The 22449-nt window shown below is 44.2% G+C and overlaps 1 protein-coding gene across 1 annotated transcript in view; it reads right to left on the bottom strand.

The window, feature by feature from the left end:
* Window positions 1–22449, bottom strand: part of fstl5 (follistatin-like 5) — a 93388-nt gene that overhangs the window by 50828 nt on the left and 20111 nt on the right. The window contains 1 exon segment of the mRNA XM_062476080.1: window positions 11771–12019. Within this exon segment, the coding sequence (XP_062332064.1) occupies window positions 11771–12019 (249 nt within the window).

Here is a 22449-nt window from a genome sequence, read left to right as displayed (position 1 = left end):
CCCTCTCCCCAGCATCCAGCATCTCTCCCTCCAGCATCCCTCTCCCCAGCATCCAGCATCTCTCCCTCCAGCATCCCTCTCCCCAGCATCCAGCATCTCTCCCTCCAGCATCCCTCTCCCCAGCATCCAGCATCTCTCCCTCCAGCATCCCTCTCCCCAGCATCCAGCATCTCTCCCTCCAACATCCCTCTCCCCAGCATCCAGCATCTCTCCCTCCAACATCCCTCTCCCCAGCATCCAGCATCTCTCCCTCCAACATCCCTCTCCCCAGCATCCAGCATCTCTCCCTCCAGCATCCCTCTCCCCAGCATCCAGCATCTCTCCCTCCAGCATCCCTCTCCCCAGCATCCAGCATCTCTCCCTCCAGCATCCCTCTCCCCAGCATCCAGCATCTCTCCCTCCAGCATCCCTCTCCCCAGCATCCAGCATCTCTCCCTCCAGCATCCCTCTCCCCAGCATCCAGCATCTCTCCCTCCAGCATCCCTCTCCCCAGCATCCAGCATCTCTCCCTCCAGCATCCCTCTCCCCAGCATCCAGCATCTCTCCCTCCAACATCCCTCTCCCCAGCATCCAGCATCTCTCCCTCCAACATCCCTCTCCCCAGCATCCAGCATCTCTCCCTCCAACATCCCTCTCCCCAGCATCCAGCATCTCTCCCTCCAACATCCCTCTCCCCAGCATCCAGCATCTCTCCCTCCAGCATCCCTCTCCCCAGCATCCAGCATCCCTCTCCCCAGCATCCAGCATCTCTCCCCAGCATCCAGAATCTCTCCCCAGCATCTCTCCCCAGTCCCACATCAGAATGTATATATCCTGAATTCATATCTTTGGTGTGAAAAACTGAAGCAGTGGCCACCAATCCCAGCTGGCCGTTGGCTTTCGACCTCTACTCGTCTACCAGAAATCTAATCGGCACGGCTGGTCAGCATGTTTAACACAGAGAGGACTTTGAGAATAAAATAACCATGAGGTTATTCTTTTTCAAACTTCTACCAGAAAACTGTTATTCCCCTTCTTTCAGACCCAAACTTGTTTGACAAACACCGACAGAACTCATAAGATCAACTTCACAGACATATTCTGACTCATTTCTCTGCCTCTCTTTCACTCTGTCTTTCTGTCTCTCTCCATCTGTCTCTCTCTCCATCTGTCTCTATCTCCTTCTGTCTCTCACTCTTTCACTCTCTTTGTCTCTCTCCATCTGTCTCTCTCTCCTTCTGTCTCTCAGTCTTTCCATCTCTCTTTCTCCATCATTCTGTCTCTGTTTGCTCTGTGTCTCTGTCTCTCATTGTCTCTCTCTTATTAAGTCACAAACAACAAAACTCTGGTCCGATCCTCACAGCTTGTGATGGATATCTTCCTCCGTTCCAGAAGAGTAATCTCCTCCCGTGAGGATATCCTCTTTTCATTCTGTCTCTGTCTCCTTCCCGCCTCGCCACAGTCTCCCCGGGTGGCCCGACACTCCCGCTCTCACCTTTAATTTGGTTTTCTTCACTTCGCTACCTGGTCCTCAGTTCCTCTCCCCATCCTTCTACCTTCAAGCCATCACTTCCCTTTCTTCTACCACTCCCTCAAGTTTGAAGGGATCATTATCAGCTATAAGACCAGCAGCCCATTGTAAACGAGGCTTTGAGGGGGAGAACATCTCTGAATTTCAGGACTGAGGAGTCTTTTATTAGAACTGTTCAACACTCTGTGAGCTATAGGAGAACACTGAAGTGGAAACAGATGTGCTGTCCATGCAGGCCTTCTAATGTGACAAGACGCCTTGAGATTATTTCTGTCAATTTCCTGCCTTCCTGGCGATGAAGGAAACAGTCACATCTCTCGTTGCCTCCACAGTGTGTATAACAGACAGTGTTTGTGGAGAGTCCTAATTAACACACACATTCTCCAGACCCAGTGAAGATGGTGGAGGTCTGTACAGTTGACAGGTTTAGCTGGTTCAGAAACATCGCTGCCCCTGGCGTCGCCTTTCTTGGCAGTATTTGTGTGTGTGTGTGCACGGATGTGTGCTAGCGTGTGTGTGTGTGTGCGTGCACGCATGTGTGTGCGTGCACGCATGTGTGTGCGTGACTATGTTTGAGTGTGTGTGAATGCACGTGCGTGCAAGCCTGTATGATTGTATGTGTGCAGCTGTGTGTGTATGTGTGTGGTTGTGTGTGTGCGTATACATGTGTGTGTGGTTGTATATATGTGTGGTTGTGTGTATACATGTGTGTGGCTGTGTGCTCCCCTGCTTTCCCGTACAGGCGGATCCCCCTGGTGTTCATTAGGTGCTGCAGACTGCTTTGGTGGCGAGGCTTGTTGACATGATGGAGGATTGGCGACCCCAGGGCTCAGGAAGAACACAGCCCAGCCACAGATCAAATCAGCGCACACATCCAGATCTATATCTGGCCTAGTGGAAGGGCCGGGGAACAGGGCGGCTCTGAGATGCAGCGAGGCGGAGGAGGAGAAACGTGTCCCACAGACACCATGCTGACGGGAGAACACCAGCTCCTTTCGCAGACGAGCTCACTGTTTAAAGATGCGCTCGCACGCATTACCACAGGTCAGCGCGGTGTGAGACTGCCCCGGCCTTTGCGGTTACGGACTGTTCATTTTCAGTCTTGAGACGGTGCTCTCTCGCTGACTCGCCCACCCGTCGCCACGGCGACGTCGCACACATCTGACCCCCTGACTCTCACCATGCGAGAACAAATGGATGGTTCCTAAAAAGGATTATTATGTTTCTATTGATCTAAAATGTACCCTGTAAACACCCCAGACTATACAGTCAGCACCTGAGGAGTAGTGTCTGTTTATTGATGTCCACAATCAAACAACAGAAGACTGTTACAAGGCATGTGTCTAATCTTCGTCAAATATATTCACTGTACAATCCAAGCCCGCAACTGAATAGTGTGGAAGGTGTCCCTTCTGAATCCAGCATGTTAGCTGAAGTAATCCACTTTTACCTCGGACATGACTCCACCCAACACAAGCTTTAAGAGTCATTTCACCAAACGAATGAGGCTGAGTCTGGTGGGTAACCCAATATTTATTCTGGATCCAATGGGAGCATTTCTCTTTCTGACGGTTTGAAAACTGACCGGTTTCTGATATATGATGTCATCTCCTGTGCTGGCAGTCTGTTCCTGGTTCCTGTCAGACACACTTGGCAGCCTCTCGGTCATCCTGATGGAGACATCAGAGAGAGGTCTTCACTAGCTCCCAAGGGTACCCTCTCACACAGACACGATCCCTCTCTCTTATAAACCAACGGTAAAAGTGACCTTCAACTTCTTGTTTTCCTACAAGTAAAAGTTTTATTTTATTTTTTCCAAGGAGCCCAAAAGACTTGATTCACAGTCCTGTGTTACACTCTGAGAAATTGATCAGGATTTCTTCTTCAGGGCCTCACCTGCGGCACGGAGCGATCTCAGGTGAACTCCAGGTAGTCTCCAGCATCGACAGATTCAGTGCATTTGTTTGTGTCACAAGGCTACATCACTGTTCAGGGACAGGCTCATGCCTTCTCATTAGGAGAGTGGTGTGTGTGGAGTGTTGTGTGGAGAGTTGTGTGTGTGGTGTGGGGTGTGTTGTGGTGTGGGGTGTGTTGTGTGGTGTGAGGGGTGTGTGAAGTGTGTGTTGTGTGAGGGATGTGTGCAGTGTAGGGTGTGTACGTTGTGTGTGGTGTGTGAGGGTGGTGTGTGGATAGTGGTGTGTTTGATGTGTAGTGCACCTTCACCCTCCCTCACACACTACCCCAATCCCCTACTCTCACGCTGACTCACTAACACGCAGCTTCAAGCAATCTTGGCAGCAATTGTTTGGTTTCATTTCTCCAAATTGTTCAGAGAAGATGAAATCGAGAACAGAGAGTTGGAGGCAGGCGCAGGTGCAGGTGGGAGGCAAGGAGAGAGAGAAAGAAAGAGAGAAAGAAAGAGAGAAAGAAAGAGAGAAAGAAAGAGAGAAAGGGGAAGAGAGAAAGAAAGAGAGAAAGGGGAAGAGAGAAAGAAAGAGAGAAAGAAAGAGAGAAAGAAAGAGAGAAAGGGGAAGAGAGAAAGAAAGAGAGAAAGGGGAAGAGAGAAAGAAAGAGAGAAAGAAAGAGAGAAAGAAAGAGAGAAAGGGGAAGAGAGAAAGAAAGAGAGAAAGGGGAAGAGAGAAAGAAAGAGAGAAAGGGGAAGAGAGAAAGAAAGAGAGAAAGGGGAAGAGAGAAAGAAAGAGAGAAAGGGGAAGAGAGAAAGAAAGAGAGAAAGGGATGGAAAGAGTGTTATCTGAATACTATGGGACTTGTATATCACAAACATGAATATTATAGAATCCTATATTATGGATACACTTCTACATTCAACGTAGCAGAAACATCCTGCTTCACTCTCAGTCCAGTAGAGTGGACGCAGACTAAATCCCTTCTGAGAGAAAAACGAACTGTCTATTCAATATTCGACACGCATCCCAAATGAAACAGTCCAAAGTAATATTAAACAAAAGTATGATCTTACAAGGGTAGCAACCGTTGATGATTCATGTTTGAATCACTCATTTCAGCAGTTGTTTCAACACACTTGTGATGGCGTCGTTCACTGTGTCAACACATTACTGTGCTCTCCAGGGGGCCTTTACATCAAAACAAGTTTAATTGGCTAATTTATCATATTATTGTTTTGTGTCTACCATCCAGCCTTCAACGTGCACGATTGATGAAATAATTTGTCATTTTAGGGTCCGTAATGAACAAGAAATGAATAAGGCCGTATTTGAAGCCGAGCTCTGCTATAAACACAGACGTCAATCAAAGACGGTGGATGTTTATCTTAGACAGGCTAACCAGCGGGGGTTCTGTCATGGCTACTTAGCTGATACAATAAGCTGCATTGACATGCAAGGGGAATCCATCCACCTTTTTGGTGTAGGTTTCAAAGGGATGTGCAGTGCTCCTGTGAGGTATTTACCTAACGTGAGAGACCACAACAGAGGCTGGTAGTTAGTAGAGCAGGAGGAAGACTTGCTCTTTCCAGTAGTCTCTGTTGGGACTGATCTATCGGTGGTTTACCCTGAAGGCTCGTGATGGACTGTGTAAATTGTGAGGTAAGTTTACGATGCGACTTAAAATACGGATTTTATAGTCAAATGCATAATGCATTATTTATGTGAATATCAGAATATACACACACAAAAAAAGAAACGGTTACGATATTTTGTTTCTTTAGCACCACAATCCAACAAGCCTCAAAGCAATTTGGGTAAAATGGCAATGCAGCTGTGACAGCTTGATTGCCCTGTGGTTTAGGAGGTTTGAAGTCAACTCATGCAGCAACGGCTCACTGAGTAGCTTTGTGTTTTGAAGCAAATCACCACGGCTCGTATGCTACTTCACGTCTCTCCCGCTCTCGTAACGAACCTTCGAGAGGTTCCCAAGCTTGCTTTTTGACAACGCCTTGTAACGTGAGAAGACGAGGAGGACAGAGAGGAGACCGTATGCATCTTTCTGGAAGTCTCCAGAATGTTTAGGGAGACGCTCCCGCCTTAAAGTGCTTCCTGTCCTTTCAGGATACGGTGGGGTACCTACTAGGTGCTTCCTGTCCTTTCAGGATACGGTGGGGTACCTACTAGGTGCTTCCTGTCCTTTCAGGATACGGTGGGGTACCTACTAGGTGCTTCCTGTCCTTTCAGGATACGGTGGGGTACCTACTAGGTGCTTCCTGTCCTTTCAGGATACGGTGGGGTACCTACTAGGTGCTTCCTGTCCTTTCAGGATACGGTGGGGTACCTACTAGGTGCTTCCTGTCCTTTCAGGATACGGTGGGGTACCTACTAGGTGCTTCCTGTCCTTTCAGGATACGGTGGGGTACCTACTAGGTGCTTCCTGTCCTTTCAGGATACGGTGGGGTACCTACTAGCTCTAGCTCTAAGATTAGGTTATTCCTACCTGGAAAAAAGGTGTCTTAAGGAGTTTAGGTTCTGCTTTCTGTCAGCTACTGCTGCCTGAAAACAAGCAACAAGTGCATGGTGGGAAGGGTGGAAATGACACGCGGAGCCCCTGGAGGGTCGTGTGAATAATAGGTGTGAGCTGTCAAACTAACGAGCACCCAGAGATAAAACGCAAACATAAAATTGTGCTATTCGTCTATTTTCAACCATCCTTGAAGACTACCTTCAATTGTATCAGGAAGCTGTTTGAACATCTAGCTTTAACTTATTATGATGAAATTCAAGCTCTACGAGTGAAGGCATGATAGGACTGGTTACAGTATACAACCGTGGAGACACAGAACACTAGACACAAAGACAAATGGAAACCTCACTAAGATCTCTTCCTGGTGCAGTAGAATTTGTCCACAAAAGTTCCCTTCACTTTAGTTTAAAGCAATTTCATATCTAAAGATGTTCAGAAATAAAGAATCCATCTTCATTCTGCTTTAATAAAGGGAAAAGAAGACTGTGGGATATCTGTGACAGTCCTGTGATGATGAGCTGCTGGAGGTTCAGAATAAGCTGCAACAATCAATATCAGCGAGCATGTCTATTCTGCTCTAAATTGCTTCATCACAACATATTGAGCCTTCTTTTCAAAAGGGATCCTGTTCCGGCAGAGTTCAAACTGAATCCAACCGCATTTTCAATGCAGCAGCGAGATTATATCACTTTGATTCTGAAGCGATCCTGTCTTACCCTCTGAGTTCACGTCGCACTTTTGCCTCCAGTTTCAAAGCTACTAAAAAAAACGTCCAAATCACCGGTCTAGATCTAGTCTTTTGTTCTCAGTGTCAGTCTGGGTTCTCGTGACAGGTCTGACTCACATATCGCCTTCATTCACAAAATATCATAGATCATACATTTGGTCTCAAAATGCCAACGGCTTATTTAATTTCTGGGGAAAAAGTCACCATTTATTGATTTTAATGTCGCCTGTTTTGTAGTTGAGACTTGTTCCATGTTTGCTCATGAGTCATATCAAGCTATTATCCCTCCCTTCATTCGAATCATGTTGCTCTGTGATTACTCACTTCGATCTCCTGTGAGCCCTGGCTTCTCAGAGAAGGAGAGCAAATCCTTTCCTTAAACACAGCATTTAACACTGCCACCAACCCATCAATTGTCACCATTTCTGGACTTTCAGGTCATCCGAACCCCAAAACAACGTTGTTTATGTTCGATACGAATGGTTTTTACCTCAACCCCAAGGCTAGGATGTGACACAGTTAGGACACGATGGCAAATACACACCAGTGGTCTGTGTTTGAGAAGCTTTGACGGCGTGGTTTATTAAGTGAGTGGTATTGCTGTGTCTGTGTATCCTGTCGGACATGTCCATGCACAGCTCTTAGTCACAGACACACCAAACTCACCCCGATCAGCTCTTCGTCAACATCAGATCAGATCGTAATCTGACTGGATTGAGACAGAAAATCTAATCTGGCTTTCACACAGTGTCAGAGCAGTTGGGCATTCACTCGTTTCGCACATTGAAGTATTAAAGTGCAGCAGCCTACATATTTGGGGATGTTGACCGCAACACACGAAACGGTACCAAAGCCGACATGCAGAGGGACCCAGGGGACAACGCTAGCCACATGCCCTTGAAAGTTTAATGATCCACAAGCCCAGATTTAATGAGGAGCGTCTCTTTGGTGGCGGTTGCCAGTGACGATGCAGGAGACGGCACTTCATGTCTCCCAGGAAGGCTCACGCTGTTTTGGTGCCATCGAGTCATTAGAAGCCAGAATGCACAGAAGCTGTGGACCTCGCAGAACACAGCCGCGACACACTGTGTCGTCTCAGCGGGACCAGGAAGCTCTGAGACCTCATTAAGGTACAGGGCCTCGGAGGGAGAACAGTCATCATGACATCATGAACATGTTTATCTTTCCAGGGAACACCAGGGGAACCAAGTATAGAGTTCTGGGCGTGGGGATTCTGGGGGTTGAGGTCAACAAGGAGGGATGTGATCCAGTCAGTTCTGGTGGTGACGGTGTCTCTTTGACCTTGTCATTGATGTGTAAACAAATGTGAGTTTTATAGGATGAAAAATGTGTCAAGAGAGTTAATGCGCTGTACAAAACAAAATTGTTTCCACAATACCACCTGTAGGGCTGTTAACTCACTTCAAGACTTGAGGTGAGGTGAGGCTTCATATGGGAGGTGGAGCTGACATTTACCACCAGCAGAAGCCTCATTATTAAACTGATAGTAGGAATAATAGCTCCAGGTTTACCAGACAAATGCATCCACCAGGAAGTACCTCAAAATGCTGTGTGAAGAGAAAGCAGCAATACTGAAGATGAAGGTGGGTGGCTGGAGATTCTTTCTTTTTACAAAAACTTCAGTTGGGATGTAAAAGGGTTAACCCTAACCCTAGCCCTAACCCTAACCCTATGGAGTCAGGTGGCTGAGCGGTTAGGGAAGCAGGCTAGTAATCTGAAGGTTGCCAGTTCGATTCCCGGCCGTGCCAAATGACGTTGTGTCCTTGGGCAAGCCACTTCACCCTACTTGCCTCGGGGGAGAATGTCGCTGTACTTACTGTAAGTCGCTCTGGATAAGAGCGTCTGCTAAATGACTAAATAGGGGAGTCAGTTGGCTGAGTGGTTAGGGAATCGGGCTAGTAATCCGAAGGTTGCCAGTTCGATTCCCGGTCATGCCAACTGACGTTGTGTCCTTGGGCAAGGCACTTCACCCTACTTGCCTCGGGGGAATGTCCCTGTACTTACTGTAAGTCGCTCTGGATAAGAGCGTCTGCTAAATGACTAAATGTAAATGTAAAAGAAAAATGCAACTTTTATCCACAGATCACTGATTTCAGTCCATTGCTTTTGATCCATATCCTTCCACTGGGATTGGCATTGGGCATCTGTCTCAAAAAATAAACATTTAGACATTTTTACTCTGGTACTATAATCATGCAGTACTTGCTTCTCCTACTGTAGATATAAAACCAGACACTGTGTGAGATGCAAACATCCCAAGGAGTAAACACTACACTAAACTAACAATTTCCCTTGGGGATATACTGCACAGTCAATTATATAAAAGAAACTAGTCAATAACACTGCAGCAAACATTAACTGCTTTTGTAAGACTTGCTAAACAAAATCAATGTATCTGGTCTCTGTGTATATTTGGAATAATATGTACTGTACTGTCGACTTTCTGGATGATTTTGGTTGTTAATGCAAACAGGCTTGCCGTGTCTTCGAGTCCCACACTGTACACTAGAATACCATACTGGTATGAGTATATTCATAATATAGTCTATTCGTACTGATGGAAACCTGGAACATATCTCAACACAAACTCAATTCTATTCAATTTCAAACACCCGCAAACGATAATGGTCTGGCAATAAAAATCAAATCTATGATTGAATGCTAGCTGTGGGCTGCAAAACCACTCGTCTCCGTACGTTAAAGCGAAACATCGTCTCATTGATAAATGGATGTGTCAGACGCACAAAAAAACCCAATTGGTATGCAGTGGTCTTGCTGTTAATTGTCTGCTGTCGTGTCAGTTGTCTGCTGCAGAGATTGCCTGTTTCCATACAGGCCACAGCCATTTCTGATTGGACAAGCTTTTGTGCACCACTTAATTTTCAATCAGATCCAATCCCGAGTCTGTTGCCGTGTAGAAAGGGCGGGGGTGAGGATAGGCAGGGGTCATGCGTTATCCGGATCTAATGAGAACCTTCAGTCAATGCAAGGCTGTTATTTGTCATCTTTTTTTTCTTTTTTTTTACCACGATAAGAGTGAAAGAGGGAGCCAATAGAGACTGGACATTCTCAAATGAACTTGTTAATCTTTTTAATCAGCTTCTGTAATGCCTGTCATTTCCAAACAATCATTGGTAACCGTGCTAACTAAGCCGTACGCTGCATGGACTAATTGTCTGTCTGTCAAACTAATCTGGCATTTTAACTTTGCAAAAGTAGTTTTGAGGAGGCTGCTGTTTTATTTTTTTTGTTCTTCAGCAAACGTCCACATGGCATTCGAGTAGGTCAAATCTATTGTGTCTGGAGAATTTCCTGTCAGCTACAGATGAACTTTGTTTAAAAGCCCCATCTTACCCTGGATGTCATAGGCCACCCTGGGGGTTAATCAAGGGAAAGAAGACAGGGGCGAGGATGGTTGACTTCATCTCCAATACAACAGTCAACTCATTTGGTTCGGGGGTAAAAATAGAAGAGACATTTCAGGAAATCTCGACGCTGAAAACTAAAAAGGTTTCGTGACGTAAATGACAATCGTGATAAAGGACACAAGACCATGTGTCAAACGGATCCTAACATACATTGCAGCTAGTTGACTGGCACATTTGTATGTGACGTTTTGGAACATTCTCTTTCTCCACCAATAACACTACTCACCCAGTAAAACAATGTGGTCATTATGGATGGATTTAGCTGTGAGCTCAATTATGTTTAATTTACACTGTGCCTTTTGGGTTCAATGAACTGGGCAAATCCTCTGCAGGGAAAGACGACTGCAGCAAATGTCGACAAAAGACAGATTTTGTAAACATTAGTTTTACCTTATCAGGCAGGAAGAAACAAGCCAACAGTTGGCCCGGCGAGAGCCAGCGAATACTGATGCTCTGTCCTCCGAGACAATAAGAGCCCTCGGCCATCATGAATATTTTAATAATACGTAGGATCTAATTGGACCAACAGGCTTCTGAGACCTTCTCACATCCAATAGAGAAATTGATTACAAATCAATCACTGTGTAGAAAACTGCCAAGGGTGAGGGGGGGGGGGACATGATAAGAAGAACAAAGAAGCAGGAAGCTGGAGACTTTTTATCCTCCTCTGTGGTTTGTTGATCTCCTATTGATTCCCCGACGCTGGTCAAATATCACACTCCCACTTGTGGAAAGACATTGATTGGGACCGTGATTTGCAGATGGTGTGGGGGAGACAGACCAGACAGGACAGGGGACAGACACTGATTAGTGCCTTTGACTGAAGAAAGCAAACCATAGATCAAAATGTCTTTTAGTCTGATTTGGATGAAACAAGCGGTGTGATTGTTAGACCCCCCCGTCTCATGCATGCTCACACAAAGGAACAAGTTTCACAGGCTTGAACTTGCACAACGCGAGCCGAAAATCTATTTAGGTTTCTCAGTATCTCATCCGTTCATTTCAGATCGTATTTTTTTTTTTATATATATACAGTATATATCAAATATATTTGAAAGTAGAAAAAGTAGCATGTCTTGTGTTTTGAGAAACAGTAGTTAGAGAAAACGAAATACTGTTCAGTTCTCAATTAAAGTCAATATTGCATGAATGACATGAGTCAGTCTTCCCGAACTTGTGAAGGGCCTTGTTATATCATTTCTAGCAACACTGCCCAAGTGTCTTCATTTCAAACCTGATTTCAGTATCCAAGCACGTTCAGGTCGAACAGAAACGTGGTTACTTAAGCAAATGACGGTCAGATGGCTGAGCGGTTAGGGAATCGGGCTATTAATCAGAAGTTGGGGGTTCGATTCCCAGCGGTGCCAAATGACTGTGTCCTTGGGCAAGGCACTTCACCCTACTTGCCTCATGGGGAATGTCCCTGTACTTACTGTAAGTCACTCTGGATAAAAGCGTCTGCTAAATGTAATGTAAATACAGACCTTGGCTTTACTCTGACCAATGAAAATACTGCTAGAACTACTCACTTCTGACCCTTGATCTTCTGCGGCGCTTAAGACTCCTACGTAGCTTTGGATAAAAGCATCTGCCAAACGTAAATAAAGCCTGTGAAGTTGCACGGAGGAAGGGTGTGTGAGGCGGCCGTACCTTTGTAGAAGCACTCCTCGCTGTGCATGATGGTGATCCTCTGCCCCCCGACACAGGAAGCCTTATGGAGCTCACAGTGGTTCTGGTACAGCTTGCCGTCCGACCCACACACTGGCTTGTAGTGTGGTTTGCAGCTGTCCAGACACCGGCACTCTCCCACGCCAGTCTCACGGCTGACTTCGCAGTGTCGGCCCAAACCACAGTACTTGTGCTCACAAGGACCGGCGGCACCGCCATGGCCCATAAACCCTGGAAGAGAAACGTAAGAAGGTTCACATCAGCGTCTCTGAGTAAAAAAAAAAGCCGTCAGGAGTCACAGTTTGAAAGGTTTTCTAACTTGTTCTTTTCTCCTGAACCTGCTGAGGTTCCACCAGAGTCAACTACATTTTCCCTGAGGCAAAGGTTAGCGTTTTTCATCTTCCGTATCTCTCAGAGGGACTGAATAATGGAGCGGTCTACATGTCAGGCTCCTTCAGCAGTAAGTATAGCTGACAGGACAGTGAACAGTCACTACAATAACCTCTGAACCATAGCTAATGTATCGGCTAACCGCTAGTTGCTCACTTTTGGAACCCACAGCGACTGTTTTCTTTGCCCTTTTTGGTATAGGTCTCCAAAGAGGGTGAGGAACAAGACCACAAAGGTTGTAGAGACCCTGACCAGTCCGAGTGCTGATGGCCTGGAAGGTGTGATGCTGAACTGCTGTGTGAACACAGAACCAGGGGGTGAGCACGTCACAAGTAATGATCTGTGGTTGCTCATTGTACATCTGACACGGAACAAGATGAAGCAACAGAATACACTATCTACACAATAAGTACACTACTTCCACACAATTTCAAGACAACGCTCAACACAATGTCCCTACTACGAAGCCAGTGAATAGTTGTCCTAGAACATGTTCACCTGAACAACCGTCAAGGCCAGAACCCATCACACTGTAGTGCAGTAGATGCATACCTCCACACTCTCCAACATCCTCATTAATTAATTCTGAAAAGGAGCTCCCTACATTGTCCAACTGACAAATATCAGGTGATGAGCCTTGACTGTTGGATGCTTCAGTGATTTTTGAACACAAAGAAGTGTTTTTTTTATATATTTATGAAACTTCCAAGGAAGATTAATAATAATAAAAAAAAAAACGAAATGTCACTGTTGGTTACAAAGACCTACTGTTGGCAAGGAAACAGCATGGAGAAATAACAACTAGTCGGGGGAGATCCACCATCACCCCTGATTCCTGCCCTGGAAGGGTTATCCTCAATCAGGGGGATTTCAACAATACAAGCATGTTCCCCCGTGGCCTGATTCAAACCGATCAATTGGCTGCTTTATTAATGTCTTCGTGGTGCCGATGGCATAATGATTATTCAGTGGGGGGCATTGTTGCATAGCTAGACATCCCCGGCAACCAGCCAGGTCAGGGAAGGGCACAGTCATTCCACATGGACATGCATGCACAGTCACAGTCTGATCAAGAGACATCAACTACAGATGAGTAATCCTGTTCAACGGTTTATTGATGATTCTGGTTGTGGATGGGCCGGTGTGAACACCGGGGCCGGAGAGGACGATCACTGTGTGAGGTCACTGTGCTTTCTGACAAAACTCTCACTTGAAAAATCACAAAGGCATATGGATGCGGTGTGAATTTGAGAATATTCAGGAAAAGCTGCATTTGGCAGAAAGGATGGATGAGCCAATTATTTAATTTTTTTATCGAAGAGTAACAGCCATGTCAATGGATGTATTTATAGACTAATATCTCGGTTCGCCAGGGAATCAGCATGGAAAATTGCCTTGATACGAAGGCAATACAAAAGCAGACAAGAATGATAGGAGGCAAACAGCATATTAGGCCCAAAGAAACGTGGGTGAAATCTTCCTGAGGAAATAAGAAGCTATATCGTATTCAGACCATGTAGTGAACTTCAAGGTTCAAACATATGTGAGTCTGGCGAGCTTCATTTGAGGGCATCACCCCTTTTACGCATCTATAATGGACTGTATCATCATGTTGAACAATAAAACCTTAAACGACGACAGGAGGTTTGAACCGAATGACATTGCTGTGATCAAAGACAAACGTGCAGCGTTGAATTTGGGCCAAACAAGATGTTTTTACTGTCAGCATTGTCATAGAAAATGTCATAGGGAGTTATGAGATATCGTCTCAAGAGGTTTGCAGTACCAACTGTATAGACTTATTACCATCTGCCTGCCACGTACTGTGAGTGATGAATGCCTGTCTCTGCAAAGCAGACCTGCAACCTTCAACATGATCACAAAGCTCATGCTGAATCGAGACTTACATCCAGCAGTACGCCCAGAATACACTTTTAAAACACATTCTCTCAGATACAGACAGTGCATCTGTTTTCTTCCAACCCTCGCCCGTTTGTCCCCCCTCCTGTTTTTCTCCTCCACAAAGCTCAGGATAGGAGCCTGGGCCCATCTGATGTTTTCCCCAGCAGCGGCTGTGTCCTTGGGGACGAAGGCGAGAGCGGTGATCAGCCGTAGGAAGCGCTCGGCTCTCTCACCGCGATGAGCTTGAGAAGCCCTCGAGTGCCCGCGAGACAGAACAAGGGGATGCAAATAGGTATAAGCAGGCGGTAAACAATGCTAAAACTTTACATGTCGCGTAAACAACACCGCACTCTCATCACTCCTTTCAATTCCTTGAAAGTCGCAGCAGATGCATGTTAACTCAAGAGCAAATTGAGGAGAGAAATATATAACGAGAGGGTAAAACCGAGAGGTGTATTGCGCATATTGTGGCACAAGAACGAACATCTTAACAAGCAGACAAAATCGTATTTTTAGCTCACCTGTTGCCATGGAAGAAGTTTAATTTATTAAAATATTCGTTGTGGCATGTCCAATGACATTAAATATTCTACTTCTCATACGCTAACAATTGTAAGTCATTCTCTCGCATTGGCTAAATTAAAATGTTAACATCAGGAGTATCTTGTGAGTTCGCACTGCAAGTTCAAATTAGTTCTCTCCAGAGTGCCACAAATGAATCATTTGTGATACGCTTAATGAGGGAGAGAGTTTTACATGAATAGTGCTCGATGAAGGCCCTCCACTTCTGACAGTCTAAAAAGGAGCTGTCAGTCATGTAGGCCTACCTCCTGGACCCAACTGTGCACGGCTCCGGCAGTTCTTGACATTACACGTCTGAAGGTTGTGTTCTTTCAGTAGCTTAAGCAGCCACACAGTATTTAAGAACAGTATTAAAGAACGAGTTTAGTCGGAAGTAGGGGATATCAATGTTGTTATGAATAATGTTGGAAGAGGGTGAGATTGACTATCTGCAGACACACCTGGAAATTAAACGCTTGTTTGCTCTCAAGATACAATTGAATAATCCCTTCACCCATACAGCAAACCTCCCACAGAGCTGCAGATGTGTCGTGTTCCACACGTACTTTAAAAACTGTTTGCCTTTTCTGACGCCTAATTGCTAAATGGTAACAAGCTTTTGGGGGGGGGGGGGGGGTTGATGGAGTTCATGAACAACTCATGAACATTTTACGAGACACTACTTAAGGCGTAAAAGCTTTACAGAAAGTTAGCGCCCACACCAGCACACAAACATTTAAAACATTGATGTTGCCTTTCCACAGAAATCACTCCCTCCCCCCCTTTCATAAGGGAGATAAACCGTCTCCATTGAACAGCGTAGTAAAGCTTCAATAAAAGCACAGGAAGTAATATGCAGATATCCACTACAAAATGGCAGATGTCAAAAGCCTATCACCCAGAACACCATGTCAGACTTAGTCTCTCATTCCAGACCAGAGCGCATGAATGGACAGCTAGTTCTGTTAGCTTCTGTTTGTGCGATTTCACCAAACATCCAACATGACACTTTACATTCCATTAGTTTCTTGGGCCCACACTTTGAATTGTGGCCTTGCATTTTTCTTTCAGTTAGAAGCCATTAGGATGCATCCCTCATAGCATCTCCGTAAACGGGCCTATTTGTCAGAGCGTGCAACGCTTTTCTAATTGTACTCCTAACACCAGTCCCAATGCTAATTCACGTTACATTAAGCTGTCTCGTGCTGGCATGGAGCCACGGTCGGCCTTCAGTGATGCATGACATCTCAGGGGGATGTAAGTACGTAATTTTTCAATTTTCAACCAGTAATTCTCTCCGGTCAAGGAAAATACAGTTACAGTTCACAGTCTAAACCTGATCCTGTTTTATCAACATATGTATAAAGATATGTAAGAGAGATATATATAATTTTGTACCCCCACTTGGTTTATTGACACTGAGAAGCGACAAAGATCAGTAATCGGCAGTGATGGATAAGAGCGTCTGCAAACAAAAAAAAGACTAAATGTAAATGATGGGAAAGAGTGAAAGAGAGCAGGCTGTATCACAGTCACTTGGAGGCCTCCAGGTTGTCTTTTTCACTCAGCAGATCAAGTGCCAGGGAAATCGAATGAGCCGTTATAATATAACCACCAAGACAATCCTGTACAAAAATGATTAAGAAACAGAAATCCTGTTCTTGATGCAGGGTTAGTTCTTGGTGCTTAGATATGACTATTCCTTTTGGATGATTAAAGGGATATAAACGTGAAAGTACTAGTTTTTTTTATTTATCTGTTTATTTTTCATCTTTTTTGATCCTGTGTAACTCAGAACAGTTTCCTTGTATGGTTGTCTGTGTTCACACTGCCCCTATAGTCTGAAGAATAATAGATGGATCAAGGCCTTGTCAGTGTGGCCCTGGTTGAATCATTTCATTTAACTCAACAGGGGGAAGAAGAGGGGGAGGGGGGGCTTCTTGGAGGGAAAAATTCAAGTGTCGCAGAAAAATGGGACACGGAGTGACTAGAGTGGAGATGAAAGCACATGGTTGACACCCCTGTAGGGACTGAGGGTGTACAACTGGAACACGTGTCTTCTGCTTCCAGTCAGTTTGAGTTCGCATTTGAGAACAGCATGAAGTCTGATAATAATCGCACTCAAAAAGAAGCTTTGGATAATAATCTAGGAACACGGGAGTACGAGGTGACCTACAGGCATCAGTAAGTACACAACACAAGATCTCCTGATTTTCCCAATTCCTCCCTGAAATAGTGGATTAGATAAATAATATTATAGTTGTCTTACTCGCTTAAATGGTTGCTCTCAGATGCATCAGAGAGCTGGGAAAGATGGAAGCTCTTGAGGAATATTCAAGTTTAGGATAAACCCCAGAGGAAATAGGGAACTCAGATTTGTATGGATTTGTAATAAGGAACACAGAAAAGCAGAGCATAGCAACTTAAGTCCTCCTTTTAGGTCTGAATCCTGAATCCTGAACGAGAGAGAACATTAAGGGGATTCTTGGCCGGGAGCTAGGTCCGTCCTTCAAGATAATGGTCCTGTTACAATTACTGTGTTGACCTTCTTAGAGAAAAAAGCCAGACCTTTATCTGTAACCGTTCATCATTGCCCATTGTGAGTACAACAGGTCTTTAAGGACCACTGAGAATAAATAATGAATCTCCAGAAGATGTGCCTCACCTCATTGTATGCCACACATCCCAGACAAGCTTGGCCCGTAGTTATAGATGTCAAAAGAAAGACATTCAATGTAGATCATCCGCATCAATACTGATTTGGTGGCTTTGCTTTGTAATTAACATTAGTACCGGGAGGAGTAGCTCAGTGGCACTTGCACTGCACTACAAGAGGTCGCAAGCTCAAGTCCCCTTTGTATTTCACGTCACTAACGAAAAAGGTGTCTGCTGAAATGAATCCATTACGTTATTGGGTGTGCTTTGCCTTCGGCAAGGGCACAACCTTTGTTCTCTCACATATATATTATTATTATTATTCTTTTTGCCCCCCTAAAACTCAGTCAATATTTGGCCTACATAGACAAAGTAGGTGTCAAAAGTTTCGTCTTGGTAGCGATTGAGTTGCTTCTATTGGAATTTACGTTCCGTTGCATGGTTTAGGCTGAAGTTAAGTTTTTGTGGCGAAAAGTGAAGCTAACGGTGGCTAATTTGCTAGCCACAGTCACTGACGTTACTAACGTCACTACGTCACTAACGTCACGAAAACACGCGTGACTACCTTTGGCAGAACATTCGTTTCGCATCTGTTAACTTGGGGGATAGCTAGGCTAACTATAGCTTTACTGCAAGGCAGCTGCAGAAACGCCACAAGCAAAGAGGCCAAGGTGATAACTATTTACTCATTTTACTTTGTGATATGACACACAATTGTCATGTGTAATGTACAGTATAAGCTGATATTATTAAGGAAGTACATCTACTTTCGGAAACAGTAGTCTACTATTTCACTGAAGTATTAGCATCATGACATTAGCCTGTGTTGCCTGGGCAACACATACTACAGTGGTCTATGATGTAGCGTTATCTGTTTTCAATCGTTAAAATAAACATTCCTCACATATACATTTTCGTTGTAGGGTTTATTCTGACATTAGTAAACGATTTGTTGGTGAAATTACCATTACCTGTGGTTTCAAACCAGTGTAGCTCACTGCAACGCTGTAGCTTACGTGAGACACACTACAAAAACATCTACACTACACAGCTGTTTAGGAAGTCAAACGGCGACAGAACATGTTCGGCACTCCCCTTACTTAAATCAAAAGTCTATCTAACTACTAACCTGAACTTCATTGCCACAGCCTAAACGTTGTCAATCTGTTCATGAAAATAATAAATTTCATCTTAAACCGTACAACGGAACGTTAAATCCAATTCAACCAACGCAATCGCTACCAAGACGAACACAGCAGTAGTCTAGTACTGTACCGTAGTAGTACAATTTACCGGGGCAGCTTCTCCACACAGGGCTATATCGCATTTTGCGTTGTTACTGACAATGATCGCTACCAGTGAGCTTTTTCCATCTTCTACTGCCGGGTAACGTCATAGAATAATCTTCAAAGGGGGTTCTTTATTAATGAATGAATGCAATGAGTAGGCTAAATGCCTGAAAATATCACGAGAAGGGAAAAACTTAAAATGACGTTTAAGTCATAGAGATTAGGTCAATTTTTACACCGGTCTGCCCAATTTATTCGTTTTGTTTCAACGATGAGGCTGTCTCTTGCAGGGGAAATGAGAAGACATCTATTTCATTCTACACTTCACTCGTATTTTCAGTTGTAAATGAGCAGCAAAAAAAAAAAATGCTTTTAAATCTATGTCATCTTTATAAATAATAAGTATGCATTTTTATATAAAATATACAGAAATATCAGTTGTAAAAATGTCATTCAAAAACGGACCCCTGTGCAACCGACGCAAGCAAGCACACCCTACAATTTCCCCAGAAATTGTACCCTCTCTAGTTATTAACTGCCTTACTACACCTCAGACAAGACAGCAGTGAGGTGTTCAGTTTGCTGGAGGAGACATGTCACAACACCAATTACAGACAATGTAGACGCCATGACATCTACAATGCAATCGCACTCTTATCTTGTGAAACTTCCTGGAGGTTCAAGAGGCACTATAACACAAATTAACGTATTTTACGGTACACTACCTCAAAAACAGCTTAGAACATGAATATTCTGCTGATACAAATGTTGAGTTTTTTCCTGCCAACTTTTGCATGTGAACATACCTCACCAACCCTCATACTGTTTACACCCACAGCTCAAATAATAGGTAAGCGCTGACCACCTCTGTGAACAATAACGTTTTCAATTCTATTCAATTTTTCATCGTCGGTTTTATTCTATTCTACATTAATCTATTCCATTCTAAAGTAAACAACCACAGTGACAAACCATACCAGCAACCATATGGCTCCATGAGACCATGACACACTTAATGCTACGCCTGGCTGAAGTGCACCAGGCAGGGCCTGGCTGAATTGCACCAGGCAGGGCTGAGATTGGTCCGTGTTTGTATTTAGGTCACACCCACCTGTCCCAGAAGGCTTTGCGGGTCAAAGACCATGAACACCAATGCCTGTAACCCATCTTAACTTGTCAGGCCTGCTCGTGTCTGCCCATCAAGACCTCCTCTCCCTCTGTTCCTCCACACCTCTACTTGTGTCGTCTGTGATAATCGTCTACCTCTACGACTCTTTTGTTCCTACCTTTCTCCTCTAACGCGATCACAGGAGGAGAACACAGACTTCCGAGACATCTTCAACAATATTTTTTTTCTCACTTCCCAGAAAACGTAACCCCGACCTGCGGACAGGCGCATCCTGTGAATCTTAATTGTGGTACCTTGATTAGGGACTTGCAAAAGCGATTACGAATTACCTTGTATTGAGACTCGGGGACACTCAGTTGTGATTGAAACAACAGGGAGTCTTCCTCCAATAATTGTGTCTCCGAAGATGCAGAGTTGCAGAGTAGCGTGCAGGCTGCACTCAGGTACTGCTGCGCAGTGTTATTAAAAATGGAAGAATGTCTCAGGAGGGAGGCGTATAATTTTTGAATTAATCTACAATTTAAGACTGGATGCTTACAACCTTTAAATGATTCAAACACACCAGAAAATGGGAGGAGGGGGGCAGCATACAAAGTAATAAATTATATTATTATATCTCAGAGAAGACAGCATAGGGTAGAAGGGTTGTAATTAGTTCTAAGTCATGAAATATGTCGGTTCTTTCGGGGGGTTTCAAACAGAGGGCTTACAAGCTACTGGGACATGACAACAATTAAAATACATTACTTGTTACTTGATTGGTGTGATATGGAAAATAAACATGATATATAATTCAGCTTGTTGCTCTGCCTTCAAGTGCATGATCTGATGCAATAAAGGGCAACACATTTTTTCCAGCATGTACAGATGTTCCCAAAGGTAAATGATGAGTAAGATGGGTTTATTTACCATCGGTAATAGCTTGTTACCTACAGAAAACTTCTATATACTTTGGAGTGACCTGCATAGCAAGAGTGTTTGAGAAAATAGTTGCTCTCAGGATTCCAATTACAAGGCATTCTGGGTGAAAGCAGATCCTGTCCATCTTTCCCTCTTAACTTCTGACATCCAATTTCAGTTTTGTTTTGTATGTCGGTGGATTCCATCTGTCTATAATTGTTTTGTGGGCTCCCAACCACTGTCTAATGTAAGACTACTAAAAAATTCTGAGAAAAAGTGTGTTAAAACCTCTTTCAGGAGAAGATAAATGTTACACTTTTGTGATGCTGAATTAAAAACTTTGTGTTAATAATTCAGGCGCTTTCATACTGAAAATGACTCACTTGTAAAATACTAAATTTTTACTAGACGTGTCTGCTAGTGAAATTACAGGTCACGAGTAGTCTTCATTATTCATGACAACAACACGGTGGTACATACAAGTCAACTTCCTGCCATCTCCACCCCACAATGAACGATCTTTTAATCAATCCAAAAAAATGTGAATTATTTATGAACTCTCTCCGGCTCTATTTCGGGGCTTGTTATCTAGCCTAAGAATGAGTTTTACTTAAAAACTAGCCCGAGTGGGATCTTGCCTTCCTGCTTGCAGTTAAAAGGGAATGCATTAAAATGAATGGTGTCTGACAGCAGGGCCAGCCCTTTATGATAATGCACCCTCTACAATTACTGCCCTGACCTTCCCTGGTGGAGACAAATGGAGAGACGGACATTTACGGCCCCTTCCAAACGTTTAGTGGCAGACATCTTGGTCGCTATGCCACCTTTTGCCTGACATTGACTCCTGTTTTGGAGTAGGGGGAGGATGGGGTTGCAAAGTGTGTCTGCGTGTGTGTGTGTGTGTGTGTGTGTGTGTGTGTGTGTGTGTGTGTGTGTGTGTGTGTGTATGTGTGTGTGTGTGTGTGTGTGTGTGTGGTGGAGGGGGGGGGGGTAAAAAGGTGACGGGTGAGATGCATCTGTAAGACAGTGCGAGACCACTTAAACATTTTGTCGAGGCGTGTTGCTGCCTGTGAGCTTTTAACCGGTGGAGCGTGCGGGGGGGAGATGACGTCAACAGATATACGAGAGGCAATTTCCACCCCTCTTGTAAGTGTCATGGTTTGTCCCATTTACAGCAAAATAGTACAATTACAGTCCAGGGAATATCCAAACTACATCTGAGTATTAGTGTGTAACAGCCCTGTAAATGAGCTGTACCTAACAGCTTCTCTCTTCCACTCTCACTGACCCTCCCAGAGAAACCAGATTCACAGCTCAACCAAAAATAGAATTACCGGGCAGAGGATATGCAAGGGAAAGAATTCATTACGTTTGTCATTATTGGTGATGGTAATCCTTTATGTAGTTTAGGCATCATAAGCCGGTGGTTTAAGTCGGAGGAAGACTTGCAGGATATCAAAGGTACACTCATTCCCACAGCTGTCTAATCTTCTGGGTTGTCAGTCAGTACACTTCTGGAGGAGATGAGAGGGTCAACACAGATGGAAACGACAGACATCTGCCATTTTTAAGAAGCCAAATGAATTCCCATAATGCACCACAGCTAAAGCATTTTTTATGTAGGTGTAAATGTAATGTAGGTAAACGTTGCAGTGTCCTTTTTAGCATGAATCTAAATTATTAACACTTTAAGATATGAGTGTTTCTATGGGCAACACTTTATGATTACATTAACTAACTTGTAACTACATAGCAACACTGTTACAGTACATAGTAACATGTTAGTTAATGTTACCTTAATGTAAAGCGTAACTACAATGTTGTTACTATGTATA

Source organism: Osmerus eperlanus, chromosome 13 (assembly GCF_963692335.1).
Source record: "Osmerus eperlanus chromosome 13, fOsmEpe2.1, whole genome shotgun sequence".
Taxonomy (NCBI): domain Eukaryota; kingdom Metazoa; phylum Chordata; class Actinopteri; order Osmeriformes; family Osmeridae; genus Osmerus; species Osmerus eperlanus.
This window is presented reverse-complemented; position numbering and strand designations above follow the sequence as displayed.